Raw genomic sequence first — 26,560 nt, 5'->3', positions numbered from 1 at the left:
CCAATATCAAGCTTCTCAATGAGTCCGATGATGACAGAGTCTATACTCCCAATTTTCTATCAAGCAATATGCAAGCCCAACAGACACTACCAACATACGAAGAGAGTACACAGAGTGCAATGGAGATACGCACACAACAAGTGGAACAACCCAAGCCCCCGGGGACCTGCTAGAGCCACTCTTGTCAGGCGAGTTGAGTATGGACGAGAAACGAAAGCTCATAGAGGATGCTCCAGATGCTGTCTTTGGGAGTGAAACAAAAACCGTGAGTTTCGAGACTCAACTTGAGAATGCAAACTACGACGAGCTTGCTCAAAGGATAACCTACCGTTGCTTCTCAAAAGCAAATCAAATCCCTCAATTCGAAATATTGGGATGTCCATAGGGAAAAGTGGGTTAAGACAGACATGATTCAGAGCAGGTCCGCAAAACGAGCGTTGAGAAGACAGAGGAAACACCAGGATTGGTATCTCTCGGATTTGCTTCGTGAAGACTGTGCGAAACGAGGAGGCTGTTGTGGACGCGGATGTGGATGTTGCGAGAGACCGCGAATGTATGTCAATACGGATGGCGTCCATGATCGAGGTCACTGTACTACAGCGTGCGGTTGCTGTCTCAAGGCTCACGGGATTGACGGTGAAGATCTGGAGATGAAAGACGTGAATGAAATTCACTTCGCAGATTTTGATCCTCACACTCAGCGACTATTGAAGGGGTATGTCTTCTACTTGAACGGGATGGCATGAATGTTAAACTAGAAGGTTTGCTTATGTTGAAAATATTGCTTGGTCAACTTTATAACTTGAAGCTTTTCAAACAATCCATCGACTCGGTATTTGATATGGGTATGTGGTGCTTGCTGAGTATGCATTGCTTTGTCTTCGCTGAGCAAATATTCGAGTAGCTAGAATAGCACAGCTGCCTAATATTAGGTCTATTATGTTCAGTTGAAACCCATTCAAAGCAAGAGACAAGGAGAAGAAATTCTTTCATAAACGGGGAAATTTCATTAAACTCAAGAGTAAAACCACCAGAGGACACAAAGGGCCCTCGTTCCCAATACAAATGCCAATGTCAAATCCCATCTCAAACGCCTATCGTCACATAAACAGAATAGAAAACAACGCACGGCTCTGATCATACAATCAAAGACCACTGTATGCCAAAGACATTCCATGGCCAATTCTTCAACACCGGCGCAAATTCACAAACATTGGTGGAAATAAAACACATAGGTAGAGAAAAAAAAAAGGCATTGGCCTATGAAACCAGTTTCGTCTTAAGACTCTTCTCCCTCATCAACCACCGCAGCACGGAGTTCCCAAACCAAATCGTAGCATTCGGCTAGCAGGTTATTGACACTGCCCTGGCCTTCAGGAATATCTGGACCCACGTAGAATTTGCCATCAACTCGCATGTTGTCAATGGAGTTGAGCTATTTCGGTCAGCTTTTATATGCGAATAGTTTGGACGGTGATATACCTTCATGCTGTATGGGTAAAGTTCGCGCGAATTTGCAACGCCTCCGGACTCCTTGACTTCGATCAAGCAGCGGCGGAGAGTTTGGAGTTGGTTGTAGACTGGGAGTAGAGCTTCAGATACAGGCTCTGATGAAATCAAAAGCGCATAGATGTATGCATAACTGCGACGAATGAGGTACAAGAGCGTCTGAGCATATATTAGCCAATTATCCATTAAATAATGCCCGAAAAGAAGTTCTTACTCTCTGCGCATGCAGGTCCGCTGGTTGACCTTCAGCGTCGACGAAATTTCCATTAATACGCGCTTCATCAATGCGGTCGAGCTTTCGCTGGTATCCGAAGAGATCGGTCTCGCGCAGTGACCAAGCTTGTGTTACAGACAAACGATCCAGTTGGTTGCGGATTTCCAACAATCGTTCGTACTGATCTTGGAACCGCTCATCAATCTTACCCTCTCTGTATTTGAATCAGTCCATGTCCGATCATCCCGTTGGCAGCTTAGAACATACCGTTCGAGCACAATTTCGGTCCATCGCCAACACCTGTGAAACAAAGACTTGAGCTCCTCCTGTCCTGGAAGAACATTTCCCTCGGCATCCACAAAGTTGCCGTCCTTTGTTGTCTTTTCGATTTTCTTTAGTTGTTCTCGGAGGGCGTTTACTTCTGAGGCTGAGAACTAACAACCCAGCCATTAGTTAGTACCGATCAGATAGTATTTGAATATTTGATAGCATACTTTTGACCGAGTGTTGACAGCTGATGTCGATCGCAAAATCGAAACCAGTGTCTCGTGTGTCTGCGCCAAGGGAGGTGCCAATGCAGCCAGACCTTTCTGCAACTTCGCCAGTGACTGTTCACATTGTTCCAGACGGTTTTCCAAGAGAGTGAGAAGAGCCGGTGAGTATGTGTTTCGGCCACGCTCAAGAGTTTCCCGCGTAGACTCTAGTGTCTTGGTGATCGAGTTCAAATCCTTCGAGCTATAAAATCCAGCCTCTCCAAGGTGGTCGAGTAAGCGCTGCAAAATCGTCAGTTTCCAGAAAGCAAAGCTAACAAGAAGGACGAAAAGAAATCATAGGAGGGATACCTGAATAGTAGTCGCCAAGGAGTAACTGGAAAAGGTCAGTTGCAGTCATGAGATGGCGGGGTAGGGACATTGTCACTCACACGGCGGGAGCTTCATTGTTCCTCCCAACTGTCAAGAATAGTAGGGAAATCAACTGGAAACAATCATCCAAGACATAATCCACTTTCATAGAGTGTTAGTCACCTCCAAGGTGAGCGTGTGATCCACTGAACTCACGGCGATTGTGCACCAAGCGGCGATCTTGCTCTTTACGAACAGAATTGAGCTTCTCAACTTCTGCGATCACTTCCTCATAAAGTGGTAGAACATCGCGAGACTTTATGTATGAGGACTTATCCTGTTTGATTAGGAGCAGCGCGTCACGGGTTCGGAGCAGGCTTTCGAGGATGGGCTGCTCCCGCGGATCTAGCGGGACCGAGATAGCGGGGGACTCCATGGCTGGAGAATGCGATAGGTATGCTTGTTGGAAAAAGCAAGGTTGAGGATGATTTGAATGCAGGGAATAAGTTTCTATGAGGGTAAAGACTAGAATAACGGATGGTAAAATTGAACCCCACCGAGATGTGATGTCAATTAATGAATGGACCGATTGATAGGGAGATCATGCAGATACCACCAGATTGCACGGGCCCCGCGCAGTTTACTGGGGGATTAGGTCATCTTAATCATTATGTCATCTGGGACCAGCTCCGTTTATGGCTTAGCGCCAAGTCACGAGGAGGGGAAGAGACTAAGCCCGATTAGTCCGAGCCCTAAGCGAGGGCTTTTTCCCACACACGGCGCGTTTGCCCTGTTCGGGTGTCTATCATTGGCGTTCTCCTCTCTTCTTCTTTCCCATCCCCAACTCTCTTCAAGACACCCAGTCCGGTCAACACCACCCGTCGACATGTCTACCGCCGAGCTCGCCTGCTCTTACGCCGCCCTCATCCTGGCCGATGACGGTATTGAGGTCTCCGTACGTATCCAAAATTCCTTGATGTTGGTGGAATAGTGGAGGCTTGAAGATCGCACTTGAAGCTTTATTTTATGTGTGAAATAGAGCCTTGGAGGAAGCACAACAAGCAGCTACAAAGCCACTGGGATCAAACAACGATTACGCGAAATCCATGACTGACCTTTAAATCTTTATCTTCATATAGGCCGACAAGATCCAGACCCTCATCACTGCCGCCAAGGTCCAGGAGGTTGAGCCCATCTGGGCCTCCATCTTCGCCCGGGTAAATACCTGATCCCATTCCACAACCCGCGCCAATATCGAAACAACCCGAACATGGCCGCGCGCGACAATTTAAAGACTCGATAACTAATTCGATTTTTCAACACAGGCCCTCGAGGGTAAGGACATCAAGGAGCTCCTGACCAACGTCGGTTCCGCTGGCCCCGCTGCCGCTGCCCCCGCTGCTGGTGGCGCCGCCGCTGACGCCCCCGCCGAGGCCAAGGCTGAGGAGAAGGAGGAGGGTAAGTTCTAATATACATCTTTGGGTTGTGAGTCACGATACTAACTCCCACTACAGACAAGGAGGAGTCCGATGAGGACATGGGCTTCGGTCTCTTCGACTAAGCGTCTTATCTCCATATCGAATTTGAAAACTCGTTTCCTTTTTTCTCTATTCCTCAACCTCTTTTACCATTGCCGCATGGCGGCTCCCTCGACGATTCTCTATTGTACTCGATACTCCACGACCCCCACTACGACCTAGAACCGGGGAAGAAAAAAAAGAAAATTAGCAAAAGAATTCAAACGGACACGGACATTCATTGGAGACTGGGTGCTCGGTGTGCCTCCGCCTCATGATGTGGCCGAGGTAGACTCGATCGGATGCCGCTGCGATTCCGAAACTATTGTTGCTTCCTGGATTTTAGGGGAATTGAAGACGTTTGGCACACTTCTTGATTTGACCTTGATCAAAGTTTTACTTTGGTCTGGTGAGTAGATGTATGATTCGTTTTCTCGTCCTCCACATGGATCAGCTAGCTTAGTTTGCTCGGTCCTCGTGTCACGCCCGTCATGCGACCATGAACCAACAACGAATGCCGTATGATTCTTACATGGGGGTGCTTGTTCGTAGGCCATATGACGTAGTGCTGTAGGGCTGATGGCATTGGATGTCTTTGATTCTTTCGATCGCGAGGTGATCTTTCATTGAGGGCCTTTGTAGTTGTCCCTCAACAGGCTATAGTCCTTATCGACGGTATGAATTACAATATGCATACATGGACTTGCTGTCACATCGATAATATCAGTGATATCCACTGCTAGCCATTTCGGGTCAAGCAACACACTTCTACTATGTACATCAACCCTAACAACCATATTATTGAATTCAGTCGCTAGTTCACTATCAAAACGCTATGCTACTCCAAATTTTTTTCTGATGTCCAGCATCACAAACGCATGAAAATCATCTCATCCAAATCCTCGAGCTTGAAACTGAAGTACACATTCGACAGTATATAGACAGAGGTCGTCGCTCTAGATACAAGAGCGGATGTCAATATTTAGGAGATTGCCGAGAGACGAGGGTCCTGAACAGCGTAGATCCGGAATTGAATGAAGATGACCACATCTTCAACCATAGTTCCCAGCGATCCAATCAACCATGGAAGATTAGTGAGGAAATATTCCTTCTCGGTAGAATGGCAAAGGATCTATATCCACGCCGTTAGCTTGCGTCCATCGTACACCTTGTAGTATCACTTACTCCTGCACCGTAGGTTAAGTTTCCAAGAAGAGAGAGAATGAAGAACAAGAGCGACAATCCTACATATAAATGTCAACATTAGCTTCACACGCATAATCGGACGGCAGTAAATAAATACCTTCACATGACTTCTCACTGTAGTTTTTGTAGATCTGTGGCAATCTCGCTCTGCAAAAGTCAATACCAACCCATCAGTCCCAACGAAAGGAGATACTTACCCCAGATAGCAAAGAGCACTGAAATACCCCAACACCAATCCCCCAATAGCCTCCTCGGAGCCATTCTTATTATCCAACGGCGCGGGCTCCCACATCCCCGTCTGCCAAGCCATAGTCCAACCCACCATCCCAATGAGGAAAATCCCAACGATACTAGTAAAATTCTTGATCCACGCCTTACGGCCATAATCATTCTCCTCAACAATCTTGGCCAGTGTATCCTCGACCTCACTCTCACGTCGACCAAAAACTTGATACCGACGCATCGAGCCCGACGACCGACGCCGCTGAGAAGACGCGAGCGAGTCGCTGAACCGCCGCCCCAACAACGGGGTAGTCGGTTCAGGGGTCTCCGTGGACGAGCGTCGACGGTGGAAAGGTTCAGGGCGCGAGTTGCGCACTTTGTAGTACACACATTGCGCGATCAGCACGCCGTCCGCGATACAGAAGTATACTGCGATCGCGACGATCACAGGCACGAGTCCAGCTAGTAGGCCTCCGGCGAGGTTTGCAATGTCGCCGATTAGCCAGACAGTGACGAAAAGGAGAGATATGGCTTCTGCGTTGCCATTGCGGTAGTTCTCAATTAGTTGGGGTACCTGCAGGTATTGTTAGATAGATTTGATTTGTGAAGTCGCTAGAACATACCAAAAGGAAAACCCAGCAGGTCATAGAAACTGAGCCTAAGAGACCTGATGCTGCCTCTCGGGCTGTTAAAGGTATAGGGCCTTCCATTTTGACAAATGTGTGCTGAAGTGAAAGAAAATTGCGCGGGAGATAAGGCTATGACACAATCTACTCGGGGGTACTCCCGCTATGTCCAAGCTTTCGAGGGTCCATAGGAAAATCTCTGAAAGAGTTAATGGACTAAACAGCATATCCATATTAGAAACAGATAATCCCAGATTATACATATAATCTGTGCGGTTTACATTTTTTCCCCCTTTTTCTGTAGTTCTACACCAGTGAGGGGGAGGAGATATTTAGAGATGAAACATATAAAGACTACCGAAGAGACTGCTTGAGAGACTACCTAACAGAATATTAAAAGAACTACTGAAAGAACATAGCAAGGCCGCATTAGCGATATTTTGTTTAAATCAAGATTGAACCTTCCTTTTGACATGCATCAGCCAAGCATTGGAGTTGCATAGCCAATGATATACCTCGTTATGGTCATGCAGTCTAAATTGTGATATGCGCATATATTCTCCGTACTCTGACATGTACTTTGTACTATCAAAGCATTCGAATATCCTATAGGATATAAATTCCCCAAATTCCCCGAAAGGTTTCCCAGTTGTAGAAACTATATGTACACACTAAATAAGGCAACGTATTCGACCGAGCGAGAGTAAGTGCTATACTAAGCTATCATCTACGTGGAAATTCACTAAAATTAGCAAAATGAGGCGTAAGAGTAGAGGTAGTATATCAACAAATAGCCCTATATTGAAGTTACTAATATTCTATCACCTGGATAATTTAAATGTAAGCTTACATACAGCGAAAATATATTTAGTAACGTTCAGGAGGAATAACCAGAGATCCGTTGAGTTCTTCCACCTATTTATTCTACATAGTAGAAACTTCGTCATTTTCCTAAGGTCTAAGATGTGATAGGAACATAAGCTCCTTTACGTCTACTCATAACTTCCTTTGGCAGTGAGTATACGTCTGGTACATATTCTACATAGACACGGTTTCATCAACATGGATTCTGCGTTAATCGTGCTAGCCCTGCCAAACGTAAATACTTCTTTAGATGCAAAATCTAGAAATTAGGTATCTTTAAATGAGTTTCCATACAAAGGATACTTAAAACCCTCAGATATAAAATGCAAGTTTTTTTTTTTTTTTTTTTTCCAACCTTCGGAGTAGCTAGGGAAGATATTAAGAAGGTATGTTTAGTATGAATATAATCTATTTTGGTTAATAAAACTTTGGTAAGGAATTTTGAGAAAGAAAGCACGTAGTACGTTGCTACATATATGTACAGTATAACTTCATATATAATATATATTTTAATCTATTCTTCTTCTTTCAACATTAGATATCGAGAATTAAATCGATTAAATCTATACACTTTCTCTTCTTTTATCTAGTTCGGAGCTTAAAACTGTTTGATTTTGCCTAGAATCTTTTTGTATAGGAAACTCATACTAAAGATACCTAATTTTTGTTTGGTGGGCACCAGAGGAGGGCTACCTTGCTTGGCACTCGGGAATTCCCCTCTTGAGAGTGATCATGTGACGATTTCGTAATGCAGAGTTCATGTTCATGAAACTGAATCATTCTCCTCGCATAATCGCGAGTTCATCCTCGAGCATGCTGACTGCAAAATCTCCAAGAGAGTCCTTGATAGTGCCGTCCAACAATCGTTGGCGGGCCGTATCTGAGATAGCCGCCATCGCTTCCAGATAGTTGGTCAGAGGTGCATAGTCCACAACCACCTCGCTCCAGTTGCCTTTATCGACTCCGTATTGTGAAAGGAAAATACGGAGAGTTTGCAAACCCTCGCGCGTGAGCCACCCTTCAAGGGCGGCAGGATCTCTGAGTGGTGGGCGTGAGTGTGGGATATCGAAATGCTCTGTATTCTCGTCTTCATCCTCAAAACCAATCGGCTCTTCGTCGTCCGACGGGATATTGGGAGCGCGGACATCGTGGTTGATCTGACCGAGGAGGTCCTGCAGCCAATTTCCGCCACCCCCAGCAGGAGCTGCATAGATCGGAGTAGGTTCAGATTGTTGTTGGTAGGCTTCGGATTCATAGGGGGGAAGTGGGTCGGAGGAAGATAACCGACCAGCCACGAAGTGGTTTGGAAGATGGGTTGTGACTTTAGCTATATCGGACAAGACCACATGACGAGCGATGTCCAAAGTGATCTCTGGCGATTCAATAGGCTCCTCCTCACCAGAGATAGAGTCTGCGACTTCCATGATGAGAGAGATAGCCTCGGGGGTATTCCAAAGATCCTTGGCACGGGCGATGTAGAGTTCGGTAAGAAGTTCATGTGCGCCTGTAGGAGGCATCTTGCCCCATATTTGCTTGGGAACGTGGTGGACATCAAGTTCCTGTGCTAGCCTGCTGAAAATCCATGGGTAGCGGGACATGGCGAGGTGCAGCTGTCGACGACATTCCTGAGGCTTGTTCATCCGGAGATATGCCATTACTAGCGAACATTGAATATTGGGGAGGTTGGCCCAGTCGCGACTAAAGCGTGTCTGGGTGCACAGCTGTACAAATTGTGCATATTCTCTACCTCGGAGAGCGAGGTGGTCGATGAGCAGTCTCATGCAGTAAGGATCGCTGCTATCCAGACTAAGCAAGAGCTTGGCCCATTCATAAGCGGTTCTCCATGTGCCCTTCATTGCTAGGTTGGTGATGTACCTCCACCCAACAAGCCAGAACTCTCGGTTCTCCGCATGTATGAAATCAAGTCTGGCCTGGCCTTCCTTGAGGCGATTAGCAAACGAAGAGTGGACTGAGCGTCCAATATTAAACAGAGCTCTTTCCATCAGATCGGCAGACACAGCATGATCGCCTTGATGTTTGGCAATCTCAGACACTTGGAGAAGCGTAGAAATATGGTACGGGTTGTATTGGAGGTGTCCGATGAGTCTCTGTGGGTCCATCGATTCAACACAGAGGTCAAACTGCCGCTGTACATCTTGGTAGGCGGTATTGTGCACCAGTCGGTAAAGAGTCTCCCCCGAAGGAAGCTTCTCCGCAGTCTCCATGCCTAGCCCTCCACTTGGAGCACGAGGCCATTCATCTTTGCCCTGCATAAGAACGTTGCGTCGCAATGTAACTCCAGCCAGACTTTGACCTCGGCTAGCTGGACTGTATCTTCCCGTCAAGGCCTGAGCAAGGTCGACCATTTGTCGGTTGCGATCCCGACGGCGGCCCGTTCCACTATCCGCTGGTTGATCAAAGTTTTCCAGAACAACATTTCCGAACAGTCTGCGCATCTCATTCGTTGCATTGAGGAATTTGGGTTCGATGCCGAGCAATTCGCTTGTAGTCTTTGAGAAAGAAGCCTCGGGAGTGAGTCTGGTAGATAGACCTGTGCCAACTGACGGGTGTCCATCTGTAGATAACTCTTTCAACGCCCGATCAATTTCATCCAGGTCTGCTTCGTTTGATCTTGAAGGCGCCGTATTTGCTGTGTCGGAGGTTTTGGGCGCCTTCTTCTTCTTTTTCTTCTTATTGCTCTTTTTGGGCTTTATCGAGGTTGCTTCGGGCTCTGGTATCTGCGGACGAGGTTCCTCCTCTATCTCCTCTTCCTCTTCCTCTTCCTCCTCATCTTCATTTTCGGCGTTCAGCAAATCGAAGGCATTGAACTTCGGTTTCGCGGGGCGCGGGGCTTCGTCTTCGCTTGACTCATCTTGCTGCTCGGATTCTCGCTGCTGTTCTTGTTCACGCAGCTTTTGCAGTTTTCGGATTGCTCGAGATGACATCCTATACAACGAGGCAAAAGCCTTCGACCGAATGTAATATAAGCTGGCTCGAAGGTGGAAACAAAAAAGATCGCGCCGAAACAAAACCGCGGGGAATGACGACAGAGACTAATTTGGACTAGCGCGTGTTTGGATAACATTCACACGTGACTTCGTCTCGAGGAGCTGGACCTCCTCGATAAGCTTGAAACATCATCTACATACAATCTTAGAGCTGTTATCTGCCTCGCAAAAGGCATAGAAGTTTATCAGCTGTCTTATTTATTGCTGGACCAATGCGTCGGGCGACTATTCAGGCCTGCCGTGCTGCTCGGCGTGCACCAGTATGGAACATTGCCGCTAAACGGCCGTGCCCTTCGACCTTCAACCAGCTGCGAGGTATTCGGCCATATTCTGGCGGTAAACGTTCATCCAACACTCCGGTAGCTCCTCAATCATCGATGCATCGCCGCAAACTCTCCCTCGCCGTTATCTCGACCGTTGTTGCCTCCGGGGCATGGTATGCTTATCAGGGTGACACCGTTAGATCGGCAGCAACCCAGGTCCGAGGTTTCGCATCAAGTGCCCTCAGTTCCGCCTACGCAGAAAGCCCCACCGAGACCACGCGACGTGCGTTGATGGTCAGCGGCGATCAATTCTACACCGCGACACTCTCCGGAGACCAGCCTATTGCCAAGAATACAGACGAATCAGGTCGTCAAGTCCTAGAGATGTTGACCCCCGAGCAAGCGACACAGAAGCTTCGCAAGAACGAGGAATCATACCTGGTCAACCGGGGTAAGGGTGTCGTTCGTTATGATGTGGTTCAGGTTGCCAGCAATTCCCCCATTGAGGATGACCATGCGGAGAAGATAGTGGAGATTCCGGCATCCGTGGCTGCTGTCAGCAATGGCGAGCCGAGCAGTGACTGGATGTTCTGGGGAGTTTTCGATGGTCACTCGTACGTTATATTAAGCCTGAATACTTATCATGCAAATGCTAACTATAAATTAGGGGTTGGACTACATCCGCCAAATTGCGCAATGTTTTGATCTCATACGTGGCGCGTGAATTGAACACAACTTACAAAGCTGCTTCTGCTGATCCATCTCTGCTCGTACCAACATCCGAGGCTATCGATGCCGCCATCAAGAAGGGTTTCGTCCGCCTTGACAATGACATCGTACATGAGAGTTTCAAGGAAGTCTTGAAATCTAAGTCACGACGGGTTGCCGCCGAGCTCCTTGCTCCCGCTCTTTCAGGATCATGTGCTCTTCTCAGCTTCTATGACTCTCAGTCCAAGGATCTCAAGGTTGCTGTTACCGGAGATTCTCGCGCAGTTCTGGGCCGTCGCGGCCCCAGCGGGAAATGGACTGCTACTGCCCTCTCCGAGGACCAGACTGGTGGCACCCCATCTGAAATGAAACGTTTGCGTGAGGAACATCCCGGCGAACCATACGTCACCAAGAATGGCCGAATTCTCGGCCAGCTTGAACCTAGCCGTGCGTTCGGTGACGCTTTCTACAAGTGGAGCCGGGACGTCCAAGATACCATAAAAGCGAAGTTCTTTGGGCGCACCCCTCATCCTATGCTGAAGACGCCCCCCTATGTCACCGCTGAGCCTATCATTACTACCACCAAGATTGATCCCTCCAAGGGCGACTTCGTCGTCATGGCTACCGATGGTCTGTGGGAGATGCTGAGCAATGAAGAAGTTGTCGGTCTGGTTGGTCAATGGGTTGAGCAACAACAATCCGCTGCTGCCGGTGCAGGCAGCAAGGCTTGGCTACAAAGCTGGTTTGGGTTCGATGGTCAGAAGAAACTGCCTGTGGAAACTGCAACTGACGGATCAACGGAAGGGCAACGGCGTCCCATTCGCCAGCAGCAATATGACATCTCTGGCGCTGCTACTAGATTTACCGTTGAGGACAAGAACGCAGCAACTCATCTTGTGCGGAATGCAATGGGCGGAAAGGACAAGGATATGGTGTGTGCGTTGTTGACGCTACCCAGTCCTTACTCCCGCCGATACCGGTATGAATATTCTTTTTATGACATTACTTGAGGGTTTGACTAATATTCTCTCAGTGACGATGTTACTGTCGAGGTCATCTTCTTTGGCCAGGGCCCTGATTCGCGCACTGTGGAAGTCAACCAAGAAGCAAGTGCCTCAGAACAACCTCCCAAGTCAAAGCTTTAGGTGTTCGTTTTGTCCTCTGTTTTATTCTTGACATTTCCAAAGCATTCTGAAGGGTGGCGGGCTTTTTTTTTTACATGTTCTGCAATCTACTTTCTCCGGCAAGACCAAGGCATGATACTAGGGAATAATTTCTCTTATCTTACAAATCTATTGTCTGATGCTAATGCGCATTTGCAATGTCCCTTGTTACAGGTTAGAAAGTCCTCTTTACGTTTCATGCTTTTTATCCGTCTTTGTCACTCCTGAATGAATAGTATACTGTATATGGTAGAATGACAGCCTAGATTGTCTCTGCCTCCCGGGCATGTTTACTCCGTGCACTATTATTCACGAGGTCCCATTCCTAGCTGTACTTACAGCTACGACATCGCAGACAACTGGAAAAAAGACATTAGAGGTCTAAAGCATGGACTTCTAGGCTAATTGACGAATGTACAATCAACTTTTATTTCGTTAGAAGAATATATGGAAAATATAACAGCTCAATCGAAGAAATAGAAGGTAGTAGATATTTTCATGCTAGGGACCGCATCCGTGGCCGACTATTCTTGTGAGAAGAAAAGAATATTATTGTACATGAATACAGGTGCGCAAGAGCTATGCTACACAATGAATCGCGAAACCAGTCGATGAACTAGATGTATCCTGGACTGTCATTCAGCAGGGGGGTTGGACCAAATTATGAACGTTGACCCAAAAGGCTACACTGTGACGACTGGTCCTATCCGAGCCGGCTCGTAAAGTCTGTACCAGTCACCCAGAGGCCATGGGTTGCATCAGGTCTGACATTAGCTTGTTGTCAAATCGGTGTGAAATGTGGGCTCCACCCTGATGAATTCTTGGAATCCATTTAGAGTCAGGGCGTAGTTCCAACCCTATAATGGAATATGGTGGAGCAAGCCACCATCAATCCAAGGCATGGTAAAGAACAAATATCCCATGTTATTCCATGAAACGTTTCCCACGGATGGAATCAGCGCAAGTTTTTCAACTGGAAAGGGTCGTCATCACCCGGTTTCACGAAAGCGATGGATTTCTGGATGTGGTGTCTGAACATCACTGGTGAAAACACCTTATTATCCAGTATCCAAGTCTGCAGTGTAGCAAGATTGGTACTGGTGATCCAGTAGAGCATAAGTGCAGTTGGCATCTCCTGAGTCCAGCTCGCGAAGCCAATATAGCATGTGAAAACCACGATAAAGGATCGCAAACCACTGAGAGAGATCTGCTTATACATCTCGGTCTTTGAAAGGAGCTGGATCTCGCTCAGGGGCATGACTTTCCATCCGGTGAGAACGTTCCCCAAGATCGACGCAGTCAGCAAAAGTGGCAGCACACCTGTAGAGTCGCCGGCCAGCAAATCCGGAAACCAGAGCGCGCCCTCATTCGCAAGAGTAGGCTCCACGGTTAGATGTAGAGATTGGGCTGCGGAGGCGGGGTCTTGTGACTCGATGAACGACGACAGCCAGGCAATGATGCCGCTATTGTTGCCACTCATCCCGCGCAGACTTTCCATGAGCGCAATAAAGACAGGTATCTGCAGTAAGCCAATTGCTTTGTGCTTCCCAGATATTCCCCAACGCTTGTGAAGCACAGCTTTTTGGTTTCTGAGATCAAGAGCGACTTTCTTCTTTCGCTCAAAAGGTGTTAACTTCTTCTCCCGACTCGTAGCCTTTTGGTGAGTCGAAGCTTTCTCTTGATATCTCCTCGCCCAAGCGCTTATAATTAGCGATATCTTTTTCTCGCGGTGCCGATGGAGTCGAGTATATATCATGATGGGCAACCCGACAAATGTACGAACAAGTACGGCCGTGAGAGGAATTGAGGCAACCCAAGGTAAACACGAAACATTGTGGACGCCGTGAATAAATGCGGTGGAGCTGTCTAGTGCAAGGTCGATGATGGCGGATGGTGCTGGTCTTGTTGGGTGGAATTGTCGAACCTGCAAGCGAGGCAATTGTATGATTCGCCGCGTTGAATGCAGAGCATGTGTCGAGCGGAGGGCGTACATCACTCCTGTCGCCGGGTGAGGCAAGATAAAAAAAATAAAGGTAGCTAGAAGTAGTGAAGCTATAGAAGTCGCGCAACGGAAATCAGATATGTGGAAATCATCATGTGACACAGCTTAAGTTACTTCATTGGCCCGATTGATCAACGTGTTGACAACAAGAGAGGGGGATCATTTCTGACTTATTAACCAGTTTGACTTCAAATTCTTTTACTATGTGTGATTTCTGATGAGGTCTCTTTAATCATTGCCTTTTCACCATGGCCCTCTTATCAACCGCCATACTGGCCATTCTAGTCCTCACCGCCACGGCTATCCTGCTTCCGAAGCTAACAGGCGTTCTCCTCGGTCTAGTGTTTCGGGGAGTGGGCTGGCTGATATGGCGACGAACACGGTCTCGCCGGGAATATGTGATCGCGCGGGCGCGATCTGAAGAGGAGGAATTACGCGCCTCACGGCCGAAGGGTTCAACAACTTCACTATCGCGGAACGGTGCCGAGGATGAGGATTGGGAGAAGGTGGATAGTTCAGCCCCAGGCGGGGTACAGACGTCAACTGGCAGTGAAACCAGTAGCAGTACTAGCCAGGAAAGCAACCAGAGTTCAGAGGACTGGGATGGGATCATTGGGTTCTTTCACCCATTCTGGTATGGCACTCTTTATACATATCGAAACGTACAACGCTGACTATATGCTACAGCAATGCCGGTGGAGGTGGCGAACGAGTCTTATGGGAAGCGATACGTGCAACCCAGAAGCGCTGGCCGAAGGCAATCTGCGCTATCTACACGGGTGACCATGAAGTCAATAAAGCCACTATGCTGGAGAGAGTGGAGAACCGATTCAATATTCACCTACACGCGCCCACCGTGGTCCTCCTATACTTGACAACCCGCAAGTATGTCGTTAGTAGCTCATATCCTTATATGACGCTACTGGGGCAGTCGCTGGGGTCACTAGTTGTTGCCTATGATGCTTTTACGTTGCTTGTACCGGATGTTTTTGTTGACACCATGGGCTATGCATTCACGCTTGCTATGTGCAAATGGCTTTTCCCGACAGTGCCTGTTGGCGCCTACGTTCATTACCCGACAATATCAACTGACATGCTTGCCTCCCTTGACGACAAGAGCGGGGTGCAAGGGATCAATTCCGGCGCAGGGAAAGGGTGGAAAGGGAAAATAAAGCGTCGGTACTGGGAGCTATTTGCCAAATTGTATGGCTGGGTCGGTCGACAGGTCGATGTGGTAATGTGCAATTCGTCCTGGACCGCAGCACACATCCGTACGCTCTGGGGCACCGGCAGGAAAGGCAGCAACAGCAGCGGCGATGGGACCGCATCATCGCCGGCGGTGGTATTTCCCCCAACTGCAGTCACCGAACTACAATCAAATATTGCCGTTGACGCGGAGAGCGAGAAGACTCGGCAACCCGTTCTCCTTTACATCGCCCAATTCCGGCCAGAGAAGAATCACCCACTAGTCTTGCGCTCCTTTGCGCGATTCCTACAAGAACGAACAAAAAACACAGCCTACGAAGGTCAACCCCCTCCACGCCTTGTTCTCATTGGATCTGTGCGCCATTCCAGTCCTGATGAAACCCACATCTACAATCTGCGCCTCCTGGCGCATGAACTTCGCATCCGCGACCATACCACCTTCTTGTGCGACGCCAGCTGGCCTGCCATGCTGTCACATCTCAGTACCGCCTCCGTTGGCGTCAATGCTATGTGGAATGAACACTTTGGAATTTGTGTCGTGGAGTATCAGGCCGCTGGTCTCATTTGTGTGACACATGACTCGGGCGGTCCACGTGAAGACATTGTCGTTGATTTGGGCGATGGTGCAACTGGATTCCGAGCTGAAACAGAAGAGCAGTTTGCTGCTTCTTTCGAGGCTGCTCTTGCTCTTCCGGAGGCAGAAAAACTCGCCATGCGGCAGCGGGCTCGTCGCTCGGCTCAACGGTTTACCGCAGAGGAGTTCTCCCGTAAGTGGCTGGATCAAGTACAGAAGCTTGTTAAGGCGTCGAAGGTTTAGCTTTGTAATATCCCCTGGAAATAGACGAACGGCATTTCCCTCTAGTTTAGTAGTTTGCCGAAAAAAAAGAAGTTAATTCTATGATATCAGCCTTGAAAGACTGCACTTAATTCGTAATAATCGTAAAATAGAAGTAGAAGATGTGGCCAAGTCTAAGACTCATGCATAAAAACAGACATCGCAGCTAGAGCATCTCTAGCCTTCTAACCAGAAACAGAGAAAGCCTGCAATACAATGGACGGCAATGCGAACACCCTGGGTAGTCTCTCCCCCTTTAATCACTATCGCTAGCCTCTCCGCCATCCGAGTCAGCTTCGGTATTTTGAATACCTTCAGCCATGATATACTCGGATTGTTGAAGGGTCTTCTTGATCTCGTTATTGTTAAAGACCAGGTCGGCAGGCTTCTGACCATGCTTATTCCGCACTCGGGGATCACATCCAGCCTCACACATCATCTTGATCATGGCCTCACCCAGCTCTGCGTCTTTATCATTGGCGTACCGCACTGCGATGTGCAACGGTGTGTCCTTGTCCAACCGGGTCAACGGGTCACATTCGAAGAATTGGATGTCAAACAGTGCATCCATTGTGTCATCTAACCATTAACAAAGAGAGTTAGCTTCTATGAGAGATAAGCAGTATAGGGAAGTGGCAAAACAAACACGTACAGCTGCCGTACTGGGCACAGATGTGCAATGCGTGGTTTCCCATAGAGTCTGTCACCTCATTGAAGAATTGTGCCACTTGCTCATTGTCCTTCTCGTCCATTTCATTCATCACTTGCTCAATTAGGTGGGGTTGGTCCCGGCGGCAGGCTTCCACGACCAACTCGCGGGGTGATGCGCCCTAAATCATAGCAGCATTAGCGTTAATTATTAGCAATGGTCTAATGAGTAGTCCTCACCTCGTCAGCCATATCTGTGTATGGGTCCACAAAGTCCAAAATACGCGAGAATGAGGTCGGTAGTACCGGAATTGGTGCTCAGCTGTAGTAGGACGCAATGAGCTAGTTGTAACAACAACCAGGCAGTTTGTATGGTATTTCGGTGGTCAGGATAAATATTTCACAAGGAAGTAAAGTGAAATATGTATGTACAAGCCGGTCTGTCTGATCAAACTTGAGGCATTCAAGTTCCTGGTAAATACAACAGGTTATTGGAGTTGTTCCCCAGGGACATCCCACGCGCGGGCCGCCCGGATATACAATATTCCGGCTACCGTTGGGATTTAGCCGCGCGCCTAGATCTCTTATCATCGACGGTGATGTTCTGCACCTAACGGGGACTACGTTATACAGCTGCTGAGAACGTACCTTTGTCCCGATCTAGCTGCCTGACGCTTTCTTCACCTTACCCACTGCATCCTCCAGCCAGATCATCAAGATGCTAGTCTGTATGTGCTATCACCGAGTTAGCGATGTCCAGCGACAGTCCAGAACAGAAACTGACTACTCTCTCCAGTCTGTCCTAATTGCAGCAATGCTCTCACCATCTCCAAAGCGGAATCAAGCACAAGATTCCCTGCGGGTGTGAACCGCTTCGAATGCCGCGTCTGCCCCTATGAAGCCCCGCTGGACAAGAACTATTTCGAGAAGAAGAGTATGAAACAAAAGGAAGTGGACGATGTCTTTGGTGGCAAGGAGGAGTTTGCCAATGCCGACAGTGTTGCCAGTAAGTTCCTTCTTTTATCTTCTCTGAGGGGTGACATGTCCGTCGAGAAATACAAGGCTGACAGCTTCGTTCTCTTACCCTTGTAGCTCAATGCCCCGCCGAAAGCTGCAACGGGGAACGTGCGTACTTCTTCCAGCTGCAGATTCGCAGTGCAGACGAACCGATGACTACATTCTTAAAGGTATGTCTCCCTCCTTACGTTCCAACGTGAGGTACCCGTTTCTGACAGCTCTAGTGTACCTCATGTGGTGCTCGGTGGAGAGAAAATTAGAGTTGGGCTACAAGGCTGGAAAAAGTCACTTGCATTTCTTTTTGCTTTCATTGAGGTTTATTACAGCGAGGTGCAAATGGCGCATTTACAGAGTATTTAGGGGGGGCGTTGGACATAGCTCGAACATATAAAGTTGATACAACGATACCCAAATTGATCGACGTCACAGTCTCTATATGTAGCGCACAGATTACTTTATGCGATCGGCGGAAACTTTTTTCGAGTGGGACATGGATCTATTTTTTTTATGCATTTGTACTTTATATGATATTTGTGGCTTTGACATTTGCTGTACTTTCCTATAAATACAATTGGCCTAATACAGATGTAGAGCCCGACGTTGGGTTCTGCCTAGAACATATGAATCATCGTAGGCGAAAAAAGAAAAGAAAAAATATTCTATATGCATGACATTGTTGGTGGGATGATTTGGCGGTGAGAATGTTGCCCCTCCCGCGGGGCTCTCAGAGGCAAAAGAGAAGAAAGGTGAAAAAAAAAGTGAAAAAATGAATTGAGATCCCCAATCACCACAGTACAAGGCCGAAAAAAAAACTAGAAAATGCGCAAAGTAAACAATGCAAACTAAAAGTTTTCACCCAACCACTCTGCGTTGCTGCCCAGTTCAAGCGTTTAGAGCCACAAAGTGGGCTGGGACGGAGCCGATGAAAAAAAAAAATTCGCACCGAGTGGAGTGCCATGGCAGGACAAAACCAGGGAAACGGAGGGCTGTTTCAAGCATAGAGGTAGATAGTACTTCGTAAGGTATGGTGGTAAACACGTTGTGGTAAGTACATGTACTTCATCCCACCAACCCACTTTGCAAAATCTGCGTGCACGGGTAAGGGTTAGAACCAATCAGAAACCCTAACCAAAGAGGGCTTGGCCCCACCTGCTGACTCGCCTCGCTCGCTTGCCCCTCCATATAAGGATTTCCCCTCCTCCCCCCTCCCACAGACTTTTCTTTCTTCCTCTCGTCTGCTACAGTGAGTATTCCCTCGCCCCCTACTGCTTTTAAAAGCTCTCTCTCTTCCGACTCTTTACTGATTACTTTTGCTCAGTACCTCTACGCGTTCTGCCGTAGTCTCTGAGCAATTTTTCCACAGATTTTTTCTAGTATCTTACAAAGAACTACAAAAAGTTTTAACCGTCATCATGGGGTATGTGACAATCGAGTCACTTCTTTTCAGAACTGAGACTGACTTCAAAACAGTAAAGAAGAGCGTAGCCACATCAACATCGTCGTTATCGGCCATGTCGATTCCGGCAAGTCCACCACCACTGGTCACATGATCTACAAGTGTGGTGGTATTGACCAGCGTACCATCGAGAAGTTCGAGAAGGAGGCTGCTGAGCTCGGAAAGGGTTCCTTCAAGTACGCCTGGGTTCTTGACAAACTCAAGGCTGAGCGTGAGCGTGGTATCACCATCGATATTGCCCTCTGGAAGTTCCAGACCGCTAAGTACGAGGTCACCGTCATCGGTAAGAGACTTTCACATTCATTCGGACTTGGAACAAATATTAATCTATCTCATTACAGATGCCCCCGGTCACCGTGATTTCATCAAGAACATGATCACTGGTACCTCCCAGGCCGATTGCGCTATTCTCATCATCGCCTCCGGCACTGGTGAGTTCGAGGCTGGTATCTCCAAGGATGGCCAGACCCGTGAGCACGCTCTGCTTGCCTTCACCCTCGGTGTCAAGCAGCTTATCGTTGCCCTCAACAAGATGGATACCTGCAAGTGGTCCGAGGACCGTTACAACGAGATTGTCAAGGAGACCTCCAACTTCATCAAGAAGGTCGGATACAACCCCAAGTCCGTTCCCTTCGTCCCCATCTCCGGCTTCAACGGCGACAACATGCTTGAGCCCTCCACCAACTGCCCCTGGTACAAGGGTTGGGAGAAGGAGACCAAGGCTGGCAAGTCCACCGGAAAGACCCTTCTCGAGGCCATTGACGCCATTGAGACCCCCGTCCGTCCCTCCAACAAGCCCCTCCGTCTTCCCCTCCAGGATGTGTACAAGATCTCCGGTATTGGCACAGTTCCCGTCGGTCGTGTCGAGACTGGTATCATTACCCCCGGCATGATCGTCACCTTCGCCCCCGCCAACGTCACCACTGAAGTCAAGTCCGTTGAGATGCACCACCAGCAGCTCAAGGCCGGTAACCCCGGTGACAACGTCGGTTTCAACGTCAAGAACGTCTCCGTCAAGGAGGTTCGCCGTGGAAACGTCGCTTCCGACTCCAAGAACGACCCCGCCGCTGGCTGTGACTCCTTCAACGCTCAGGTCATTGTCCTGAACCACCCCGGTCAGGTCGGCGCTGGATACGCTCCCGTCCTCGATTGCCACACTGCCCACATTGCCTGCAAGTTCGCTGAGCTCCTCGAGAAGATCGATCGCCGTACCGGTAAGGCCACCGAGACCTCCCCCAAGTTCATCAAGTCCGGTGATGCCGCTATCGTCAAGATGGTTCCCTCCAAGCCCATGTGTGTTGAGGCCTTCACCGACTACCCCCCTCTCGGTCGTTTCGCCGTCCGTGACATGCGTCAGACCGTTGCCGTCGGTGTCATCAAGTCCGTTGCCAAGAACGCTGGTGGCGCTGGCAAGGTCACCAAGGCCGCTGCCAAGGCTGGTAAGAAATAAATGATTCTCGGATAATGCTCATTATGCCGTGATGATTTTTTTTTCTTTTCAAAAACAATTACTGGATGGAAGGTAGATTTGCTGCGTAGTTGCCAAAAATGACTACCCACATTTTTATGACTCAAGTTATCTTTTCTCTTTTTCCTCGTATACTTGTAACGTAGACAATCATCTGTAGAATAGAATAATTAGTGAACCCTAGCCCTTCGTAGTGCTGTATACCCATGGGTGACTATCAATTTCCAGTTCTGTGTGTCATGGCTGAGGTTTTGGCGGCCGAGTCCTGGGACAAGCATATGCACAGTACACTGCACCGGTGTACTCAATGTACCCTCTATTAAGACTGAACAAAAGTTATCTCGTTCAACCTTCTACTATTCATGTATGTAATTAATTATTCGACTTCATTTCAAGGTTTCCTATTCCCATCTTTGTAACTAAGCGATATCAACGAAGGATTAGCACCATGTTCAATCTAGAAGCTATCTGTGTGTGTCTCAGTTCTATCATAGTTCGATATAAAGGACTATCGTAGATTTGTCTCTACGGACTCGGCCCTAGTTAATCGCTAGAAAAAGACATCTGATCAGTTAAAAACATATATCCTTGGCTCTTAGTTGGTACATATATATTCAAGCTAGTCTTAGATTCCATTTCAACGTTAACTTCAAGTTCATCCCCAAATCGAACCTAGTTCAAATATATAAACTTGCACTTGATATGACCAAAGAATATCTGGCTCACTACCCGGATATATGACTTGACACGAGCAGATTGGGAGATGTTGCGTCCGCATAATATTCAATCGTGGAATTAACAACGGCGAGTTTGATACTGATGTTGCTGTAGAGATATCTCGAATGAAAATTAGAATAAGGTGGATGAGGACTGATAGTAGTCTCTATTGGATTGATGCACAGTAGGAGGGACAATAACTTTCCAACTTTTTCAGCCCTGTACGTCCTCCAGGGCTTCTGAGGTCCATTTCCACCTGTGATCAAGATTCAAGACTGCTAACCTACATACGTAGATACCTAGAAGACGGACTTTTTTATAGAGAGGTTCTTCTTCTTTCCAAGGTATGGGTATATGGTGCCTTCTAGTGTTATGTCTGGCGATGAAGATGTGGTCGAAGTAAGGACGAATTTGATATTAAGCATGACCGCTGCTGACTGCTCAGAATTGAGCACTACATTGTCCCTCGGATATTCTATACTGGTCACTGTTATAGACAAAGAAATTGATTGTCCGTGAAGTTCAAATTAGCTTTCACGTGAAGTCGCTGATCATGCATGGTACGAAGATCTATAAAAGTCAATAGCAAGCTTGGATCCTCAGTTACAATTGTAGCTGACTTTTAAAATTCTACATCTATTTGTCTCAAGGGCTAAATAGCATTGTAATCTTCTTCCAGAACACTAATAGCTATGGGATTCGTAATCGAAAGGAGAGACCATTTACTACATAGTTCGTTCCTAATATAGCTTTATTGTAAGACTAGGCTAAACTAGAATAATGCGACAAGTACACCACCTTTCTCCATAAGGACCAAATCCCAAGCTAAGCAGAGCACTTCCACACGAATAGACCCTTACCAAGGACCCAACTTAGCCTTCACGGACTTGGGCACGTTCAAGAATCTACATTGCGTTCTAGTCTACAATTCGAACTATAGATCAAATATTAAGAAGGCCAATATTGGTCAAATGTACTTCCATGACCTATCATATCCTGGGTATCAAGTTGCAGATACCTACATGTAGTATGTATCCCTGTGTTATCACAGCATGCCAATCAAACATAAATCAATCACTCTTCCTCATCATACTCCTCAGAATGTGAATCTTCCTCTTCTTCCGGACTAGGACCACGCCTCGAAGACCGCCTAGGGCCCGAGCTCCGCGGCGTCTCCTCGTTTCCGTTAACTCGAGAATCTCCATCCACATCGCTAGTACCGTCCATCGTATTGGCTCGTACCGTTGCCGGCTCAATCCCAAGACTCCTCCCAAGCTTCGTCTCGAAATCCTCAAGGTCTTCCCTCTGGAGCTGAGTCAAGCCCTCGTGGTCACTATGGTTCTTCCCATAAACAGTTCGCACAAGCCCCGCCACACCACCAGTGCCAACCTCAATTTTACCCCGCGGTCCAAGAACATACTCAATGAGCTCCTCACCACCATCCATCTCCCGCGTCTTGATAATGTACCCTTCCTTGCATAGCCGCTGCAGCAATTTATCCGTGCGGTCAACCGGCGTAGCAATCTCAGCATTAGTGCGCGTTAAGTACCGATCAAGTTTCTGCTCAGCCAGCGAACCACCATTCAGCACAATCAACGCTATGATAAAGCTGTACAGGCCCGTATATGTGCTTTCAGTGTAGAGGGAGGGCGCCTTAGTTGGAATGAGGATATCAGAAGAACGGTATGGGAGCGGCAAGGTGGTAGTAACGATCCAGGACTTATTAGCCGAGGAAGGTTTTTCAGTTTTCTGCGCGGCTGTCGAACGTCAATAGTGATTACTTGGGTCTGCGAACAAAGAAAAGATGCTCACCTCGTCGTTGACTAATGGTGACTTTATCTCGCGCCGGTAACTCGGTCATCTCCATACCAAAGCGCTGCCTCAATTCCCGCTGCGCCTGGTCGAACACTAGCTTGAACTGTCGCGAGCCCTGCTCGCCTAGCACCTTGGTGCTGATGTCGTTGCGTCGGATCGGGAGCCGCGAGTACTCGCTTGCTATGGCGAGTCGGACCATTCTCTTGACCATTGCGTCTGTGCTGGTTGGTGCGCTTGGTTCGTCATCGTCGCTGTTTGATGCTGATGATTCGGGTTCTTCGCTTTGTCTGATGCGCCGACGCGCGTTTGGGGTTGACTCGGTCTCCGAGGCTGCGTTCTGGGGGTGGAGGTTAGTTGGTGGATAATATAAGTGGATATGAGGCTGCGTACTGGTCTTTTGCGTGCTGGCATTTTGATTATGTGGTGGAGAGTTGTAGATAGGTGGACGCGACGCGATAGAACGATTTTACCCCATTGGGGCTGGTCTGTGCGTGGCCGTTATCAATGATTCTTTGTTGCGGCAAGTGTTTCCCAGGGTCGTTTTTTTTTTTTTTTTTTTTTTGTTTTAGGGGTTCTTTCGAGGACTATCTTTGATTATTTATTAAAGAATATATTTTGCAATATCTACATACATAGAAGGTTATGTGCATATTAAATCCAGTAAATTAGCGTTGAGGTTTGGAGTACAACATACATCCATAGATCTAGGAAAAACCAACTAAATACAACGAGGGCAAAGCAACACACAGAGCAGCGATAAGGTATTATTTTCTCTAAAAAATAGAAAAACGAAAAAAAAGAACGCTCCAAAAGTTCAAAGAGATCTAAAATCAGTTGCTGTTCTTTTCATTGACAACCTCCTTCGCTTCCTCCTTCTTAGTCTGGAGGAAAGCGCTAGCCCAAGCCAGCGATTCCTGCGACAGAACCAAGCTGGTAGTGACAACAGCCTTGCCCGAAGCAAGAACACCATCACCGCCGCATTTTTTGTACTCAGAACCATAAACACCGAAGACATGGTGCTTGACATCACCGGCGACGCGGACGGGTAGGGAAGCACTGTTGTAGATGGTGCCGCGCAGCTTCTGGGTATCCTCCTTGATGATAGGGAAGCGGGTGTCGATCTGGGTCAGGCCCTTGTCACCGAGGGAGTCGGCGCGAGCTAGGTAGGGAGCAACATAGCTGTAGGGAGTGGAGAAGTAGGGTAGAACAGGTTTGGCGAGACGGGTGTAGCCCTGGTCGGCGAATTCAAGGGACTTGGCTCCGTAAGGGTTGCCCTTGTAGTAGGAGATGGAGTCGGAGATGATAGGGTAGGAAGTGAGATGCTAAATTAGGGAGTGTTAAGTTAGTATGGGCTGATTCTTGCTATCTGCCTTTTGGTGATGTAGTGGGGGTGTACATACATCGAGGAACTGGGAGTAGTGCTTCTCGCCGTTGACAACCGGTTCACCCATTTTGTTTTCTGTGTGAGGCATGAAGATAGTGATATGAGTATGATGAATTATAGTAAGAATTTAGAAGAAAAGATAGAGAGGGAGAGGAATAAGTTGGGTTGTATAGAAAATTAGGATTTTCACATGTGATTGCGCTGTCATTATGCAATGGGTCCTACCGCAATCGCATCATTGCAATACATGGTATTCTCGGCTGGTTATTTTGATTGGATGTTTTAGTTCTTCGTTTTGGATTTTTCTTCTTTTTCTTCTATATTTTCCCCTTATATTTTCTATAAAGGAAAGGGTTCGACAGCTTGAGGTCCCAAGTGATACCCCCACGCCAATGCGCCATTGACTTTGGGCGTGCACTGCAAACAGTAAGAGCAACATTGAATTGAATTCTATGGCTAATTATAGCTTGGTATTGAATATATTCCATACCAAATACGTATACTACGAATTGCAAATTTTTTGAAAAAAAAAATACCACATGCAATTGTGATAAAGCTCCTTTCGCATGTGATTGCGGGTCTAAGGCAAAAACGCCGTGTGGTTCCACTTGTATGATCTTCTCTATCATATATTCTGTATCTTATAGAGCTCACCATTTACTACATTCCAAGCTTCTTCCAAGGGTTCGATATTCCTGTATTCCAAATGAGGGGTCCACGGGTGACTTCACGAAAGATAAACCTTGTTTTCACCCATTTCACTGTTTCTCGTTGGACAAACCTGCTTATCTGCACCCTATAATAACACAGACAGCGGCCGCAGCTGGCCGATCGGGGCCTGCCAGAATACTGACGCTTCGGCTTCTAGCTTGCGAGTCTAGGCCGTCTGCGCTTACGGAGTACATTAGTGATGCTAGTGATGTACCCACCCATTGGCCTGAGCGTCGGCCCCTTGTACGCTCGGGAATACGTAACGGCTTCCGGTGCAAATGTACTCCGTATGAGGGGAAAGAACATTGCGCAAGGTCCTAGCCGGTTTGAATACTCCCCCAGAATCGGGCGTGCGACGGGCCAAGTGATTTGTAGATTCATCCGAATCTCGGCGCTTGATGTGGCTATGAAACGGTCGCGTTCGATAGGACTATACTATGGTCGTATTGAATGTGCTAGCCTGGTCTGTTTATGTGAAGGCTAGAAGGTATGTACCTTGGCACTTACATATCCAGACCTTGTATTCCCATTCAAGGTTCATACCCGGGCGAAGGGAATGCGGAAATGATATTCGGTAGTGCTATCAGGGTAAGCCGGGTGGCCAGATTTCCCATACTTGTCGGCCGAAAAAACCGAAGATGGCGGCTGAAGCTGAATATCTCATGAGCATTGAGCTTTGAAGCCGAAGAGGGGCGATGACCTTTTTTGCCCTTCCGTTTCTTTTTCTCCTTTACTGAGGCGAACCGGATCGCGGCGATCCACCCGATTAAGCTACTATGTAGATCCCTGTATACCGTGGGTCTTGACCAGCACGTTTGTCTCAACATCTACAAAGTACAAACTCTGTTTCCTCTATTCCTGTGAACGAACCCTTGCCCAGAAACTATACTGTTAGCATTCAACCTATCACTGCTCTTAGAGCTGTAGGGATTATCTATTATAAAGTTTGTAGTGCGAAAATCCATTTTCGATTCAGGCTGTGGCAAGCACGCCACTCCCTTTTTATTTCTGACATACAATCGAGTCTAGAATAGTTGGGAGAATATCACATCTCCAAATACTCCGGGTGGCGGACTTACAATACCTCTCTACAAGAATAGGGAAAGTGGCGTCTCGGTTAGCCTTACGAACATCTAGTGTGGTGGAGGCCCGTGACCCG

At 47.6% G+C, this 26,560-nt stretch overlaps 12 protein-coding genes across 12 annotated transcripts; 5 read left to right on the top strand and 7 right to left on the bottom strand.

The window, feature by feature from the left end:
* Positions 1-1,279: 1,279 nt before the first annotated feature.
* Positions 1,280-3,001, bottom strand: PGRI_042160 (uncharacterized protein; the record flags this gene model as incomplete). The annotated part of the gene is made up of 8 exons (XM_040791929.1): positions 1,280-1,435; positions 1,483-1,668; positions 1,724-1,937; positions 1,991-2,157; positions 2,218-2,496; positions 2,566-2,590; positions 2,646-2,727; positions 2,782-3,001. 8 exons carry the CDS (start codon positions 2,999-3,001, stop codon positions 1,280-1,282), a joined length of 1,329 nt encoding a protein of 442 aa, XP_040643839.1.
* A 450-nt stretch (positions 3,002-3,451) lies between these two features.
* On the top strand, positions 3,452-4,126 carry rpp1 (ribosomal protein P1; the record flags this gene model as incomplete). The annotated part of the gene is made up of 4 exons (XM_040791928.1): positions 3,452-3,520; positions 3,705-3,782; positions 3,891-4,023; positions 4,080-4,126. 4 exons carry the CDS (start codon positions 3,452-3,454, stop codon positions 4,124-4,126), a joined length of 327 nt encoding a protein of 108 aa, XP_040643838.1.
* Positions 4,127-5,064: 938 nt separating this feature from the next.
* Positions 5,065-6,220, bottom strand: PGRI_042140 (PQ-loop repeat-containing protein; the record flags this gene model as incomplete). Its single annotated transcript, XM_040791927.1, has 5 exons — positions 5,065-5,214; positions 5,268-5,326; positions 5,386-5,435; positions 5,486-6,084; positions 6,134-6,220. 5 exons carry the CDS (start codon positions 6,218-6,220, stop codon positions 5,065-5,067), a joined length of 945 nt encoding a protein of 314 aa, XP_040643837.1.
* A 1,556-nt stretch (positions 6,221-7,776) lies between these two features.
* On the bottom strand, positions 7,777-9,945 carry PGRI_042130 (transcriptional repressor TCF25 family protein; the record flags this gene model as incomplete). Its single annotated transcript, XM_040791926.1, has 1 exon — positions 7,777-9,945. The coding sequence occupies one exon, from the start codon at positions 9,943-9,945 to the stop codon at positions 7,777-7,779; it is 2,169 nt and encodes a 722-aa protein (XP_040643836.1).
* A 275-nt stretch (positions 9,946-10,220) lies between these two features.
* On the top strand, positions 10,221-12,124 carry ptcF (type 2C protein phosphatase ptcF; the record flags this gene model as incomplete). Its single annotated transcript, XM_040791925.1, has 3 exons — positions 10,221-10,885; positions 10,939-11,958; positions 12,013-12,124. 3 exons carry the CDS (start codon positions 10,221-10,223, stop codon positions 12,122-12,124), a joined length of 1,797 nt encoding a protein of 598 aa, XP_040643835.1.
* Positions 12,125-13,097: 973 nt separating this feature from the next.
* Positions 13,098-14,135, bottom strand: PGRI_042110 (putative mitochondrial export translocase Oxa2; the record flags this gene model as incomplete). Its single annotated transcript, XM_040791924.1, has 1 exon — positions 13,098-14,135. One exon carries the CDS (start codon positions 14,133-14,135, stop codon positions 13,098-13,100), a length of 1,038 nt encoding a protein of 345 aa, XP_040643834.1.
* Positions 14,136-14,392: 257 nt separating this feature from the next.
* PGRI_042100 (alpha-1,2-mannosyltransferase ALG11) lies at positions 14,393-16,167 on the top strand (the record flags this gene model as incomplete). The annotated part of the gene is made up of 2 exons (XM_040791923.1): positions 14,393-14,778; positions 14,832-16,167. The coding sequence occupies 2 exons, from the start codon at positions 14,393-14,395 to the stop codon at positions 16,165-16,167; spliced, it is 1,722 nt and encodes a 573-aa protein (XP_040643833.1).
* Positions 16,168-16,441: 274 nt separating this feature from the next.
* On the bottom strand, positions 16,442-17,085 carry PGRI_042090 (ankyrin repeat-containing protein ANK1; the record flags this gene model as incomplete). The annotated part of the gene is made up of 3 exons (XM_040791922.1): positions 16,442-16,764; positions 16,838-17,015; positions 17,074-17,085. 3 exons carry the CDS (start codon positions 17,083-17,085, stop codon positions 16,442-16,444), a joined length of 513 nt encoding a protein of 170 aa, XP_040643832.1.
* A 466-nt stretch (positions 17,086-17,551) lies between these two features.
* Positions 17,552-18,110, top strand: PGRI_042080 (DNA-directed RNA polymerase III core subunit RPC11; the record flags this gene model as incomplete). The annotated part of the gene is made up of 4 exons (XM_040791921.1): positions 17,552-17,561; positions 17,630-17,839; positions 17,926-18,020; positions 18,075-18,110. 4 exons carry the CDS (start codon positions 17,552-17,554, stop codon positions 18,108-18,110), a joined length of 351 nt encoding a protein of 116 aa, XP_040643831.1.
* Positions 18,111-19,262: 1,152 nt separating this feature from the next.
* PGRI_042070 (elongation factor 1-alpha) lies at positions 19,263-20,756 on the top strand (the record flags this gene model as incomplete). Its single annotated transcript, XM_040791920.1, has 3 exons — positions 19,263-19,267; positions 19,321-19,589; positions 19,648-20,756. The coding sequence occupies 3 exons, from the start codon at positions 19,263-19,265 to the stop codon at positions 20,754-20,756; spliced, it is 1,383 nt and encodes a 460-aa protein (XP_040643830.1).
* Positions 20,757-22,565: 1,809 nt separating this feature from the next.
* Positions 22,566-23,717, bottom strand: PGRI_042060 (MAGE domain-containing protein; the record flags this gene model as incomplete). The annotated part of the gene is made up of 3 exons (XM_040791919.1): positions 22,566-23,248; positions 23,304-23,643; positions 23,697-23,717. The coding sequence occupies 3 exons, from the start codon at positions 23,715-23,717 to the stop codon at positions 22,566-22,568; spliced, it is 1,044 nt and encodes a 347-aa protein (XP_040643829.1).
* A 419-nt stretch (positions 23,718-24,136) lies between these two features.
* Positions 24,137-24,757, bottom strand: PGRI_042050 (putative pathogenesis associated protein Cap20; the record flags this gene model as incomplete). The annotated part of the gene is made up of 2 exons (XM_040791918.1): positions 24,137-24,628; positions 24,707-24,757. 2 exons carry the CDS (start codon positions 24,755-24,757, stop codon positions 24,137-24,139), a joined length of 543 nt encoding a protein of 180 aa, XP_040643828.1.
* Between the last annotated feature and the right edge of the window lie 1,803 nt (positions 24,758-26,560).

The sequence above is a fragment of the Penicillium griseofulvum genome (genome assembly GCF_001561935.1).
Source record: "Penicillium griseofulvum strain PG3 chromosome Unknown contig_89, whole genome shotgun sequence".
NCBI lineage: Eukaryota > Fungi > Ascomycota > Eurotiomycetes > Eurotiales > Aspergillaceae > Penicillium > Penicillium griseofulvum.
The sequence above is the reverse complement of the archived record's forward strand: the minus strand, read 5'-3'. Positions and strand labels throughout refer to the sequence as shown.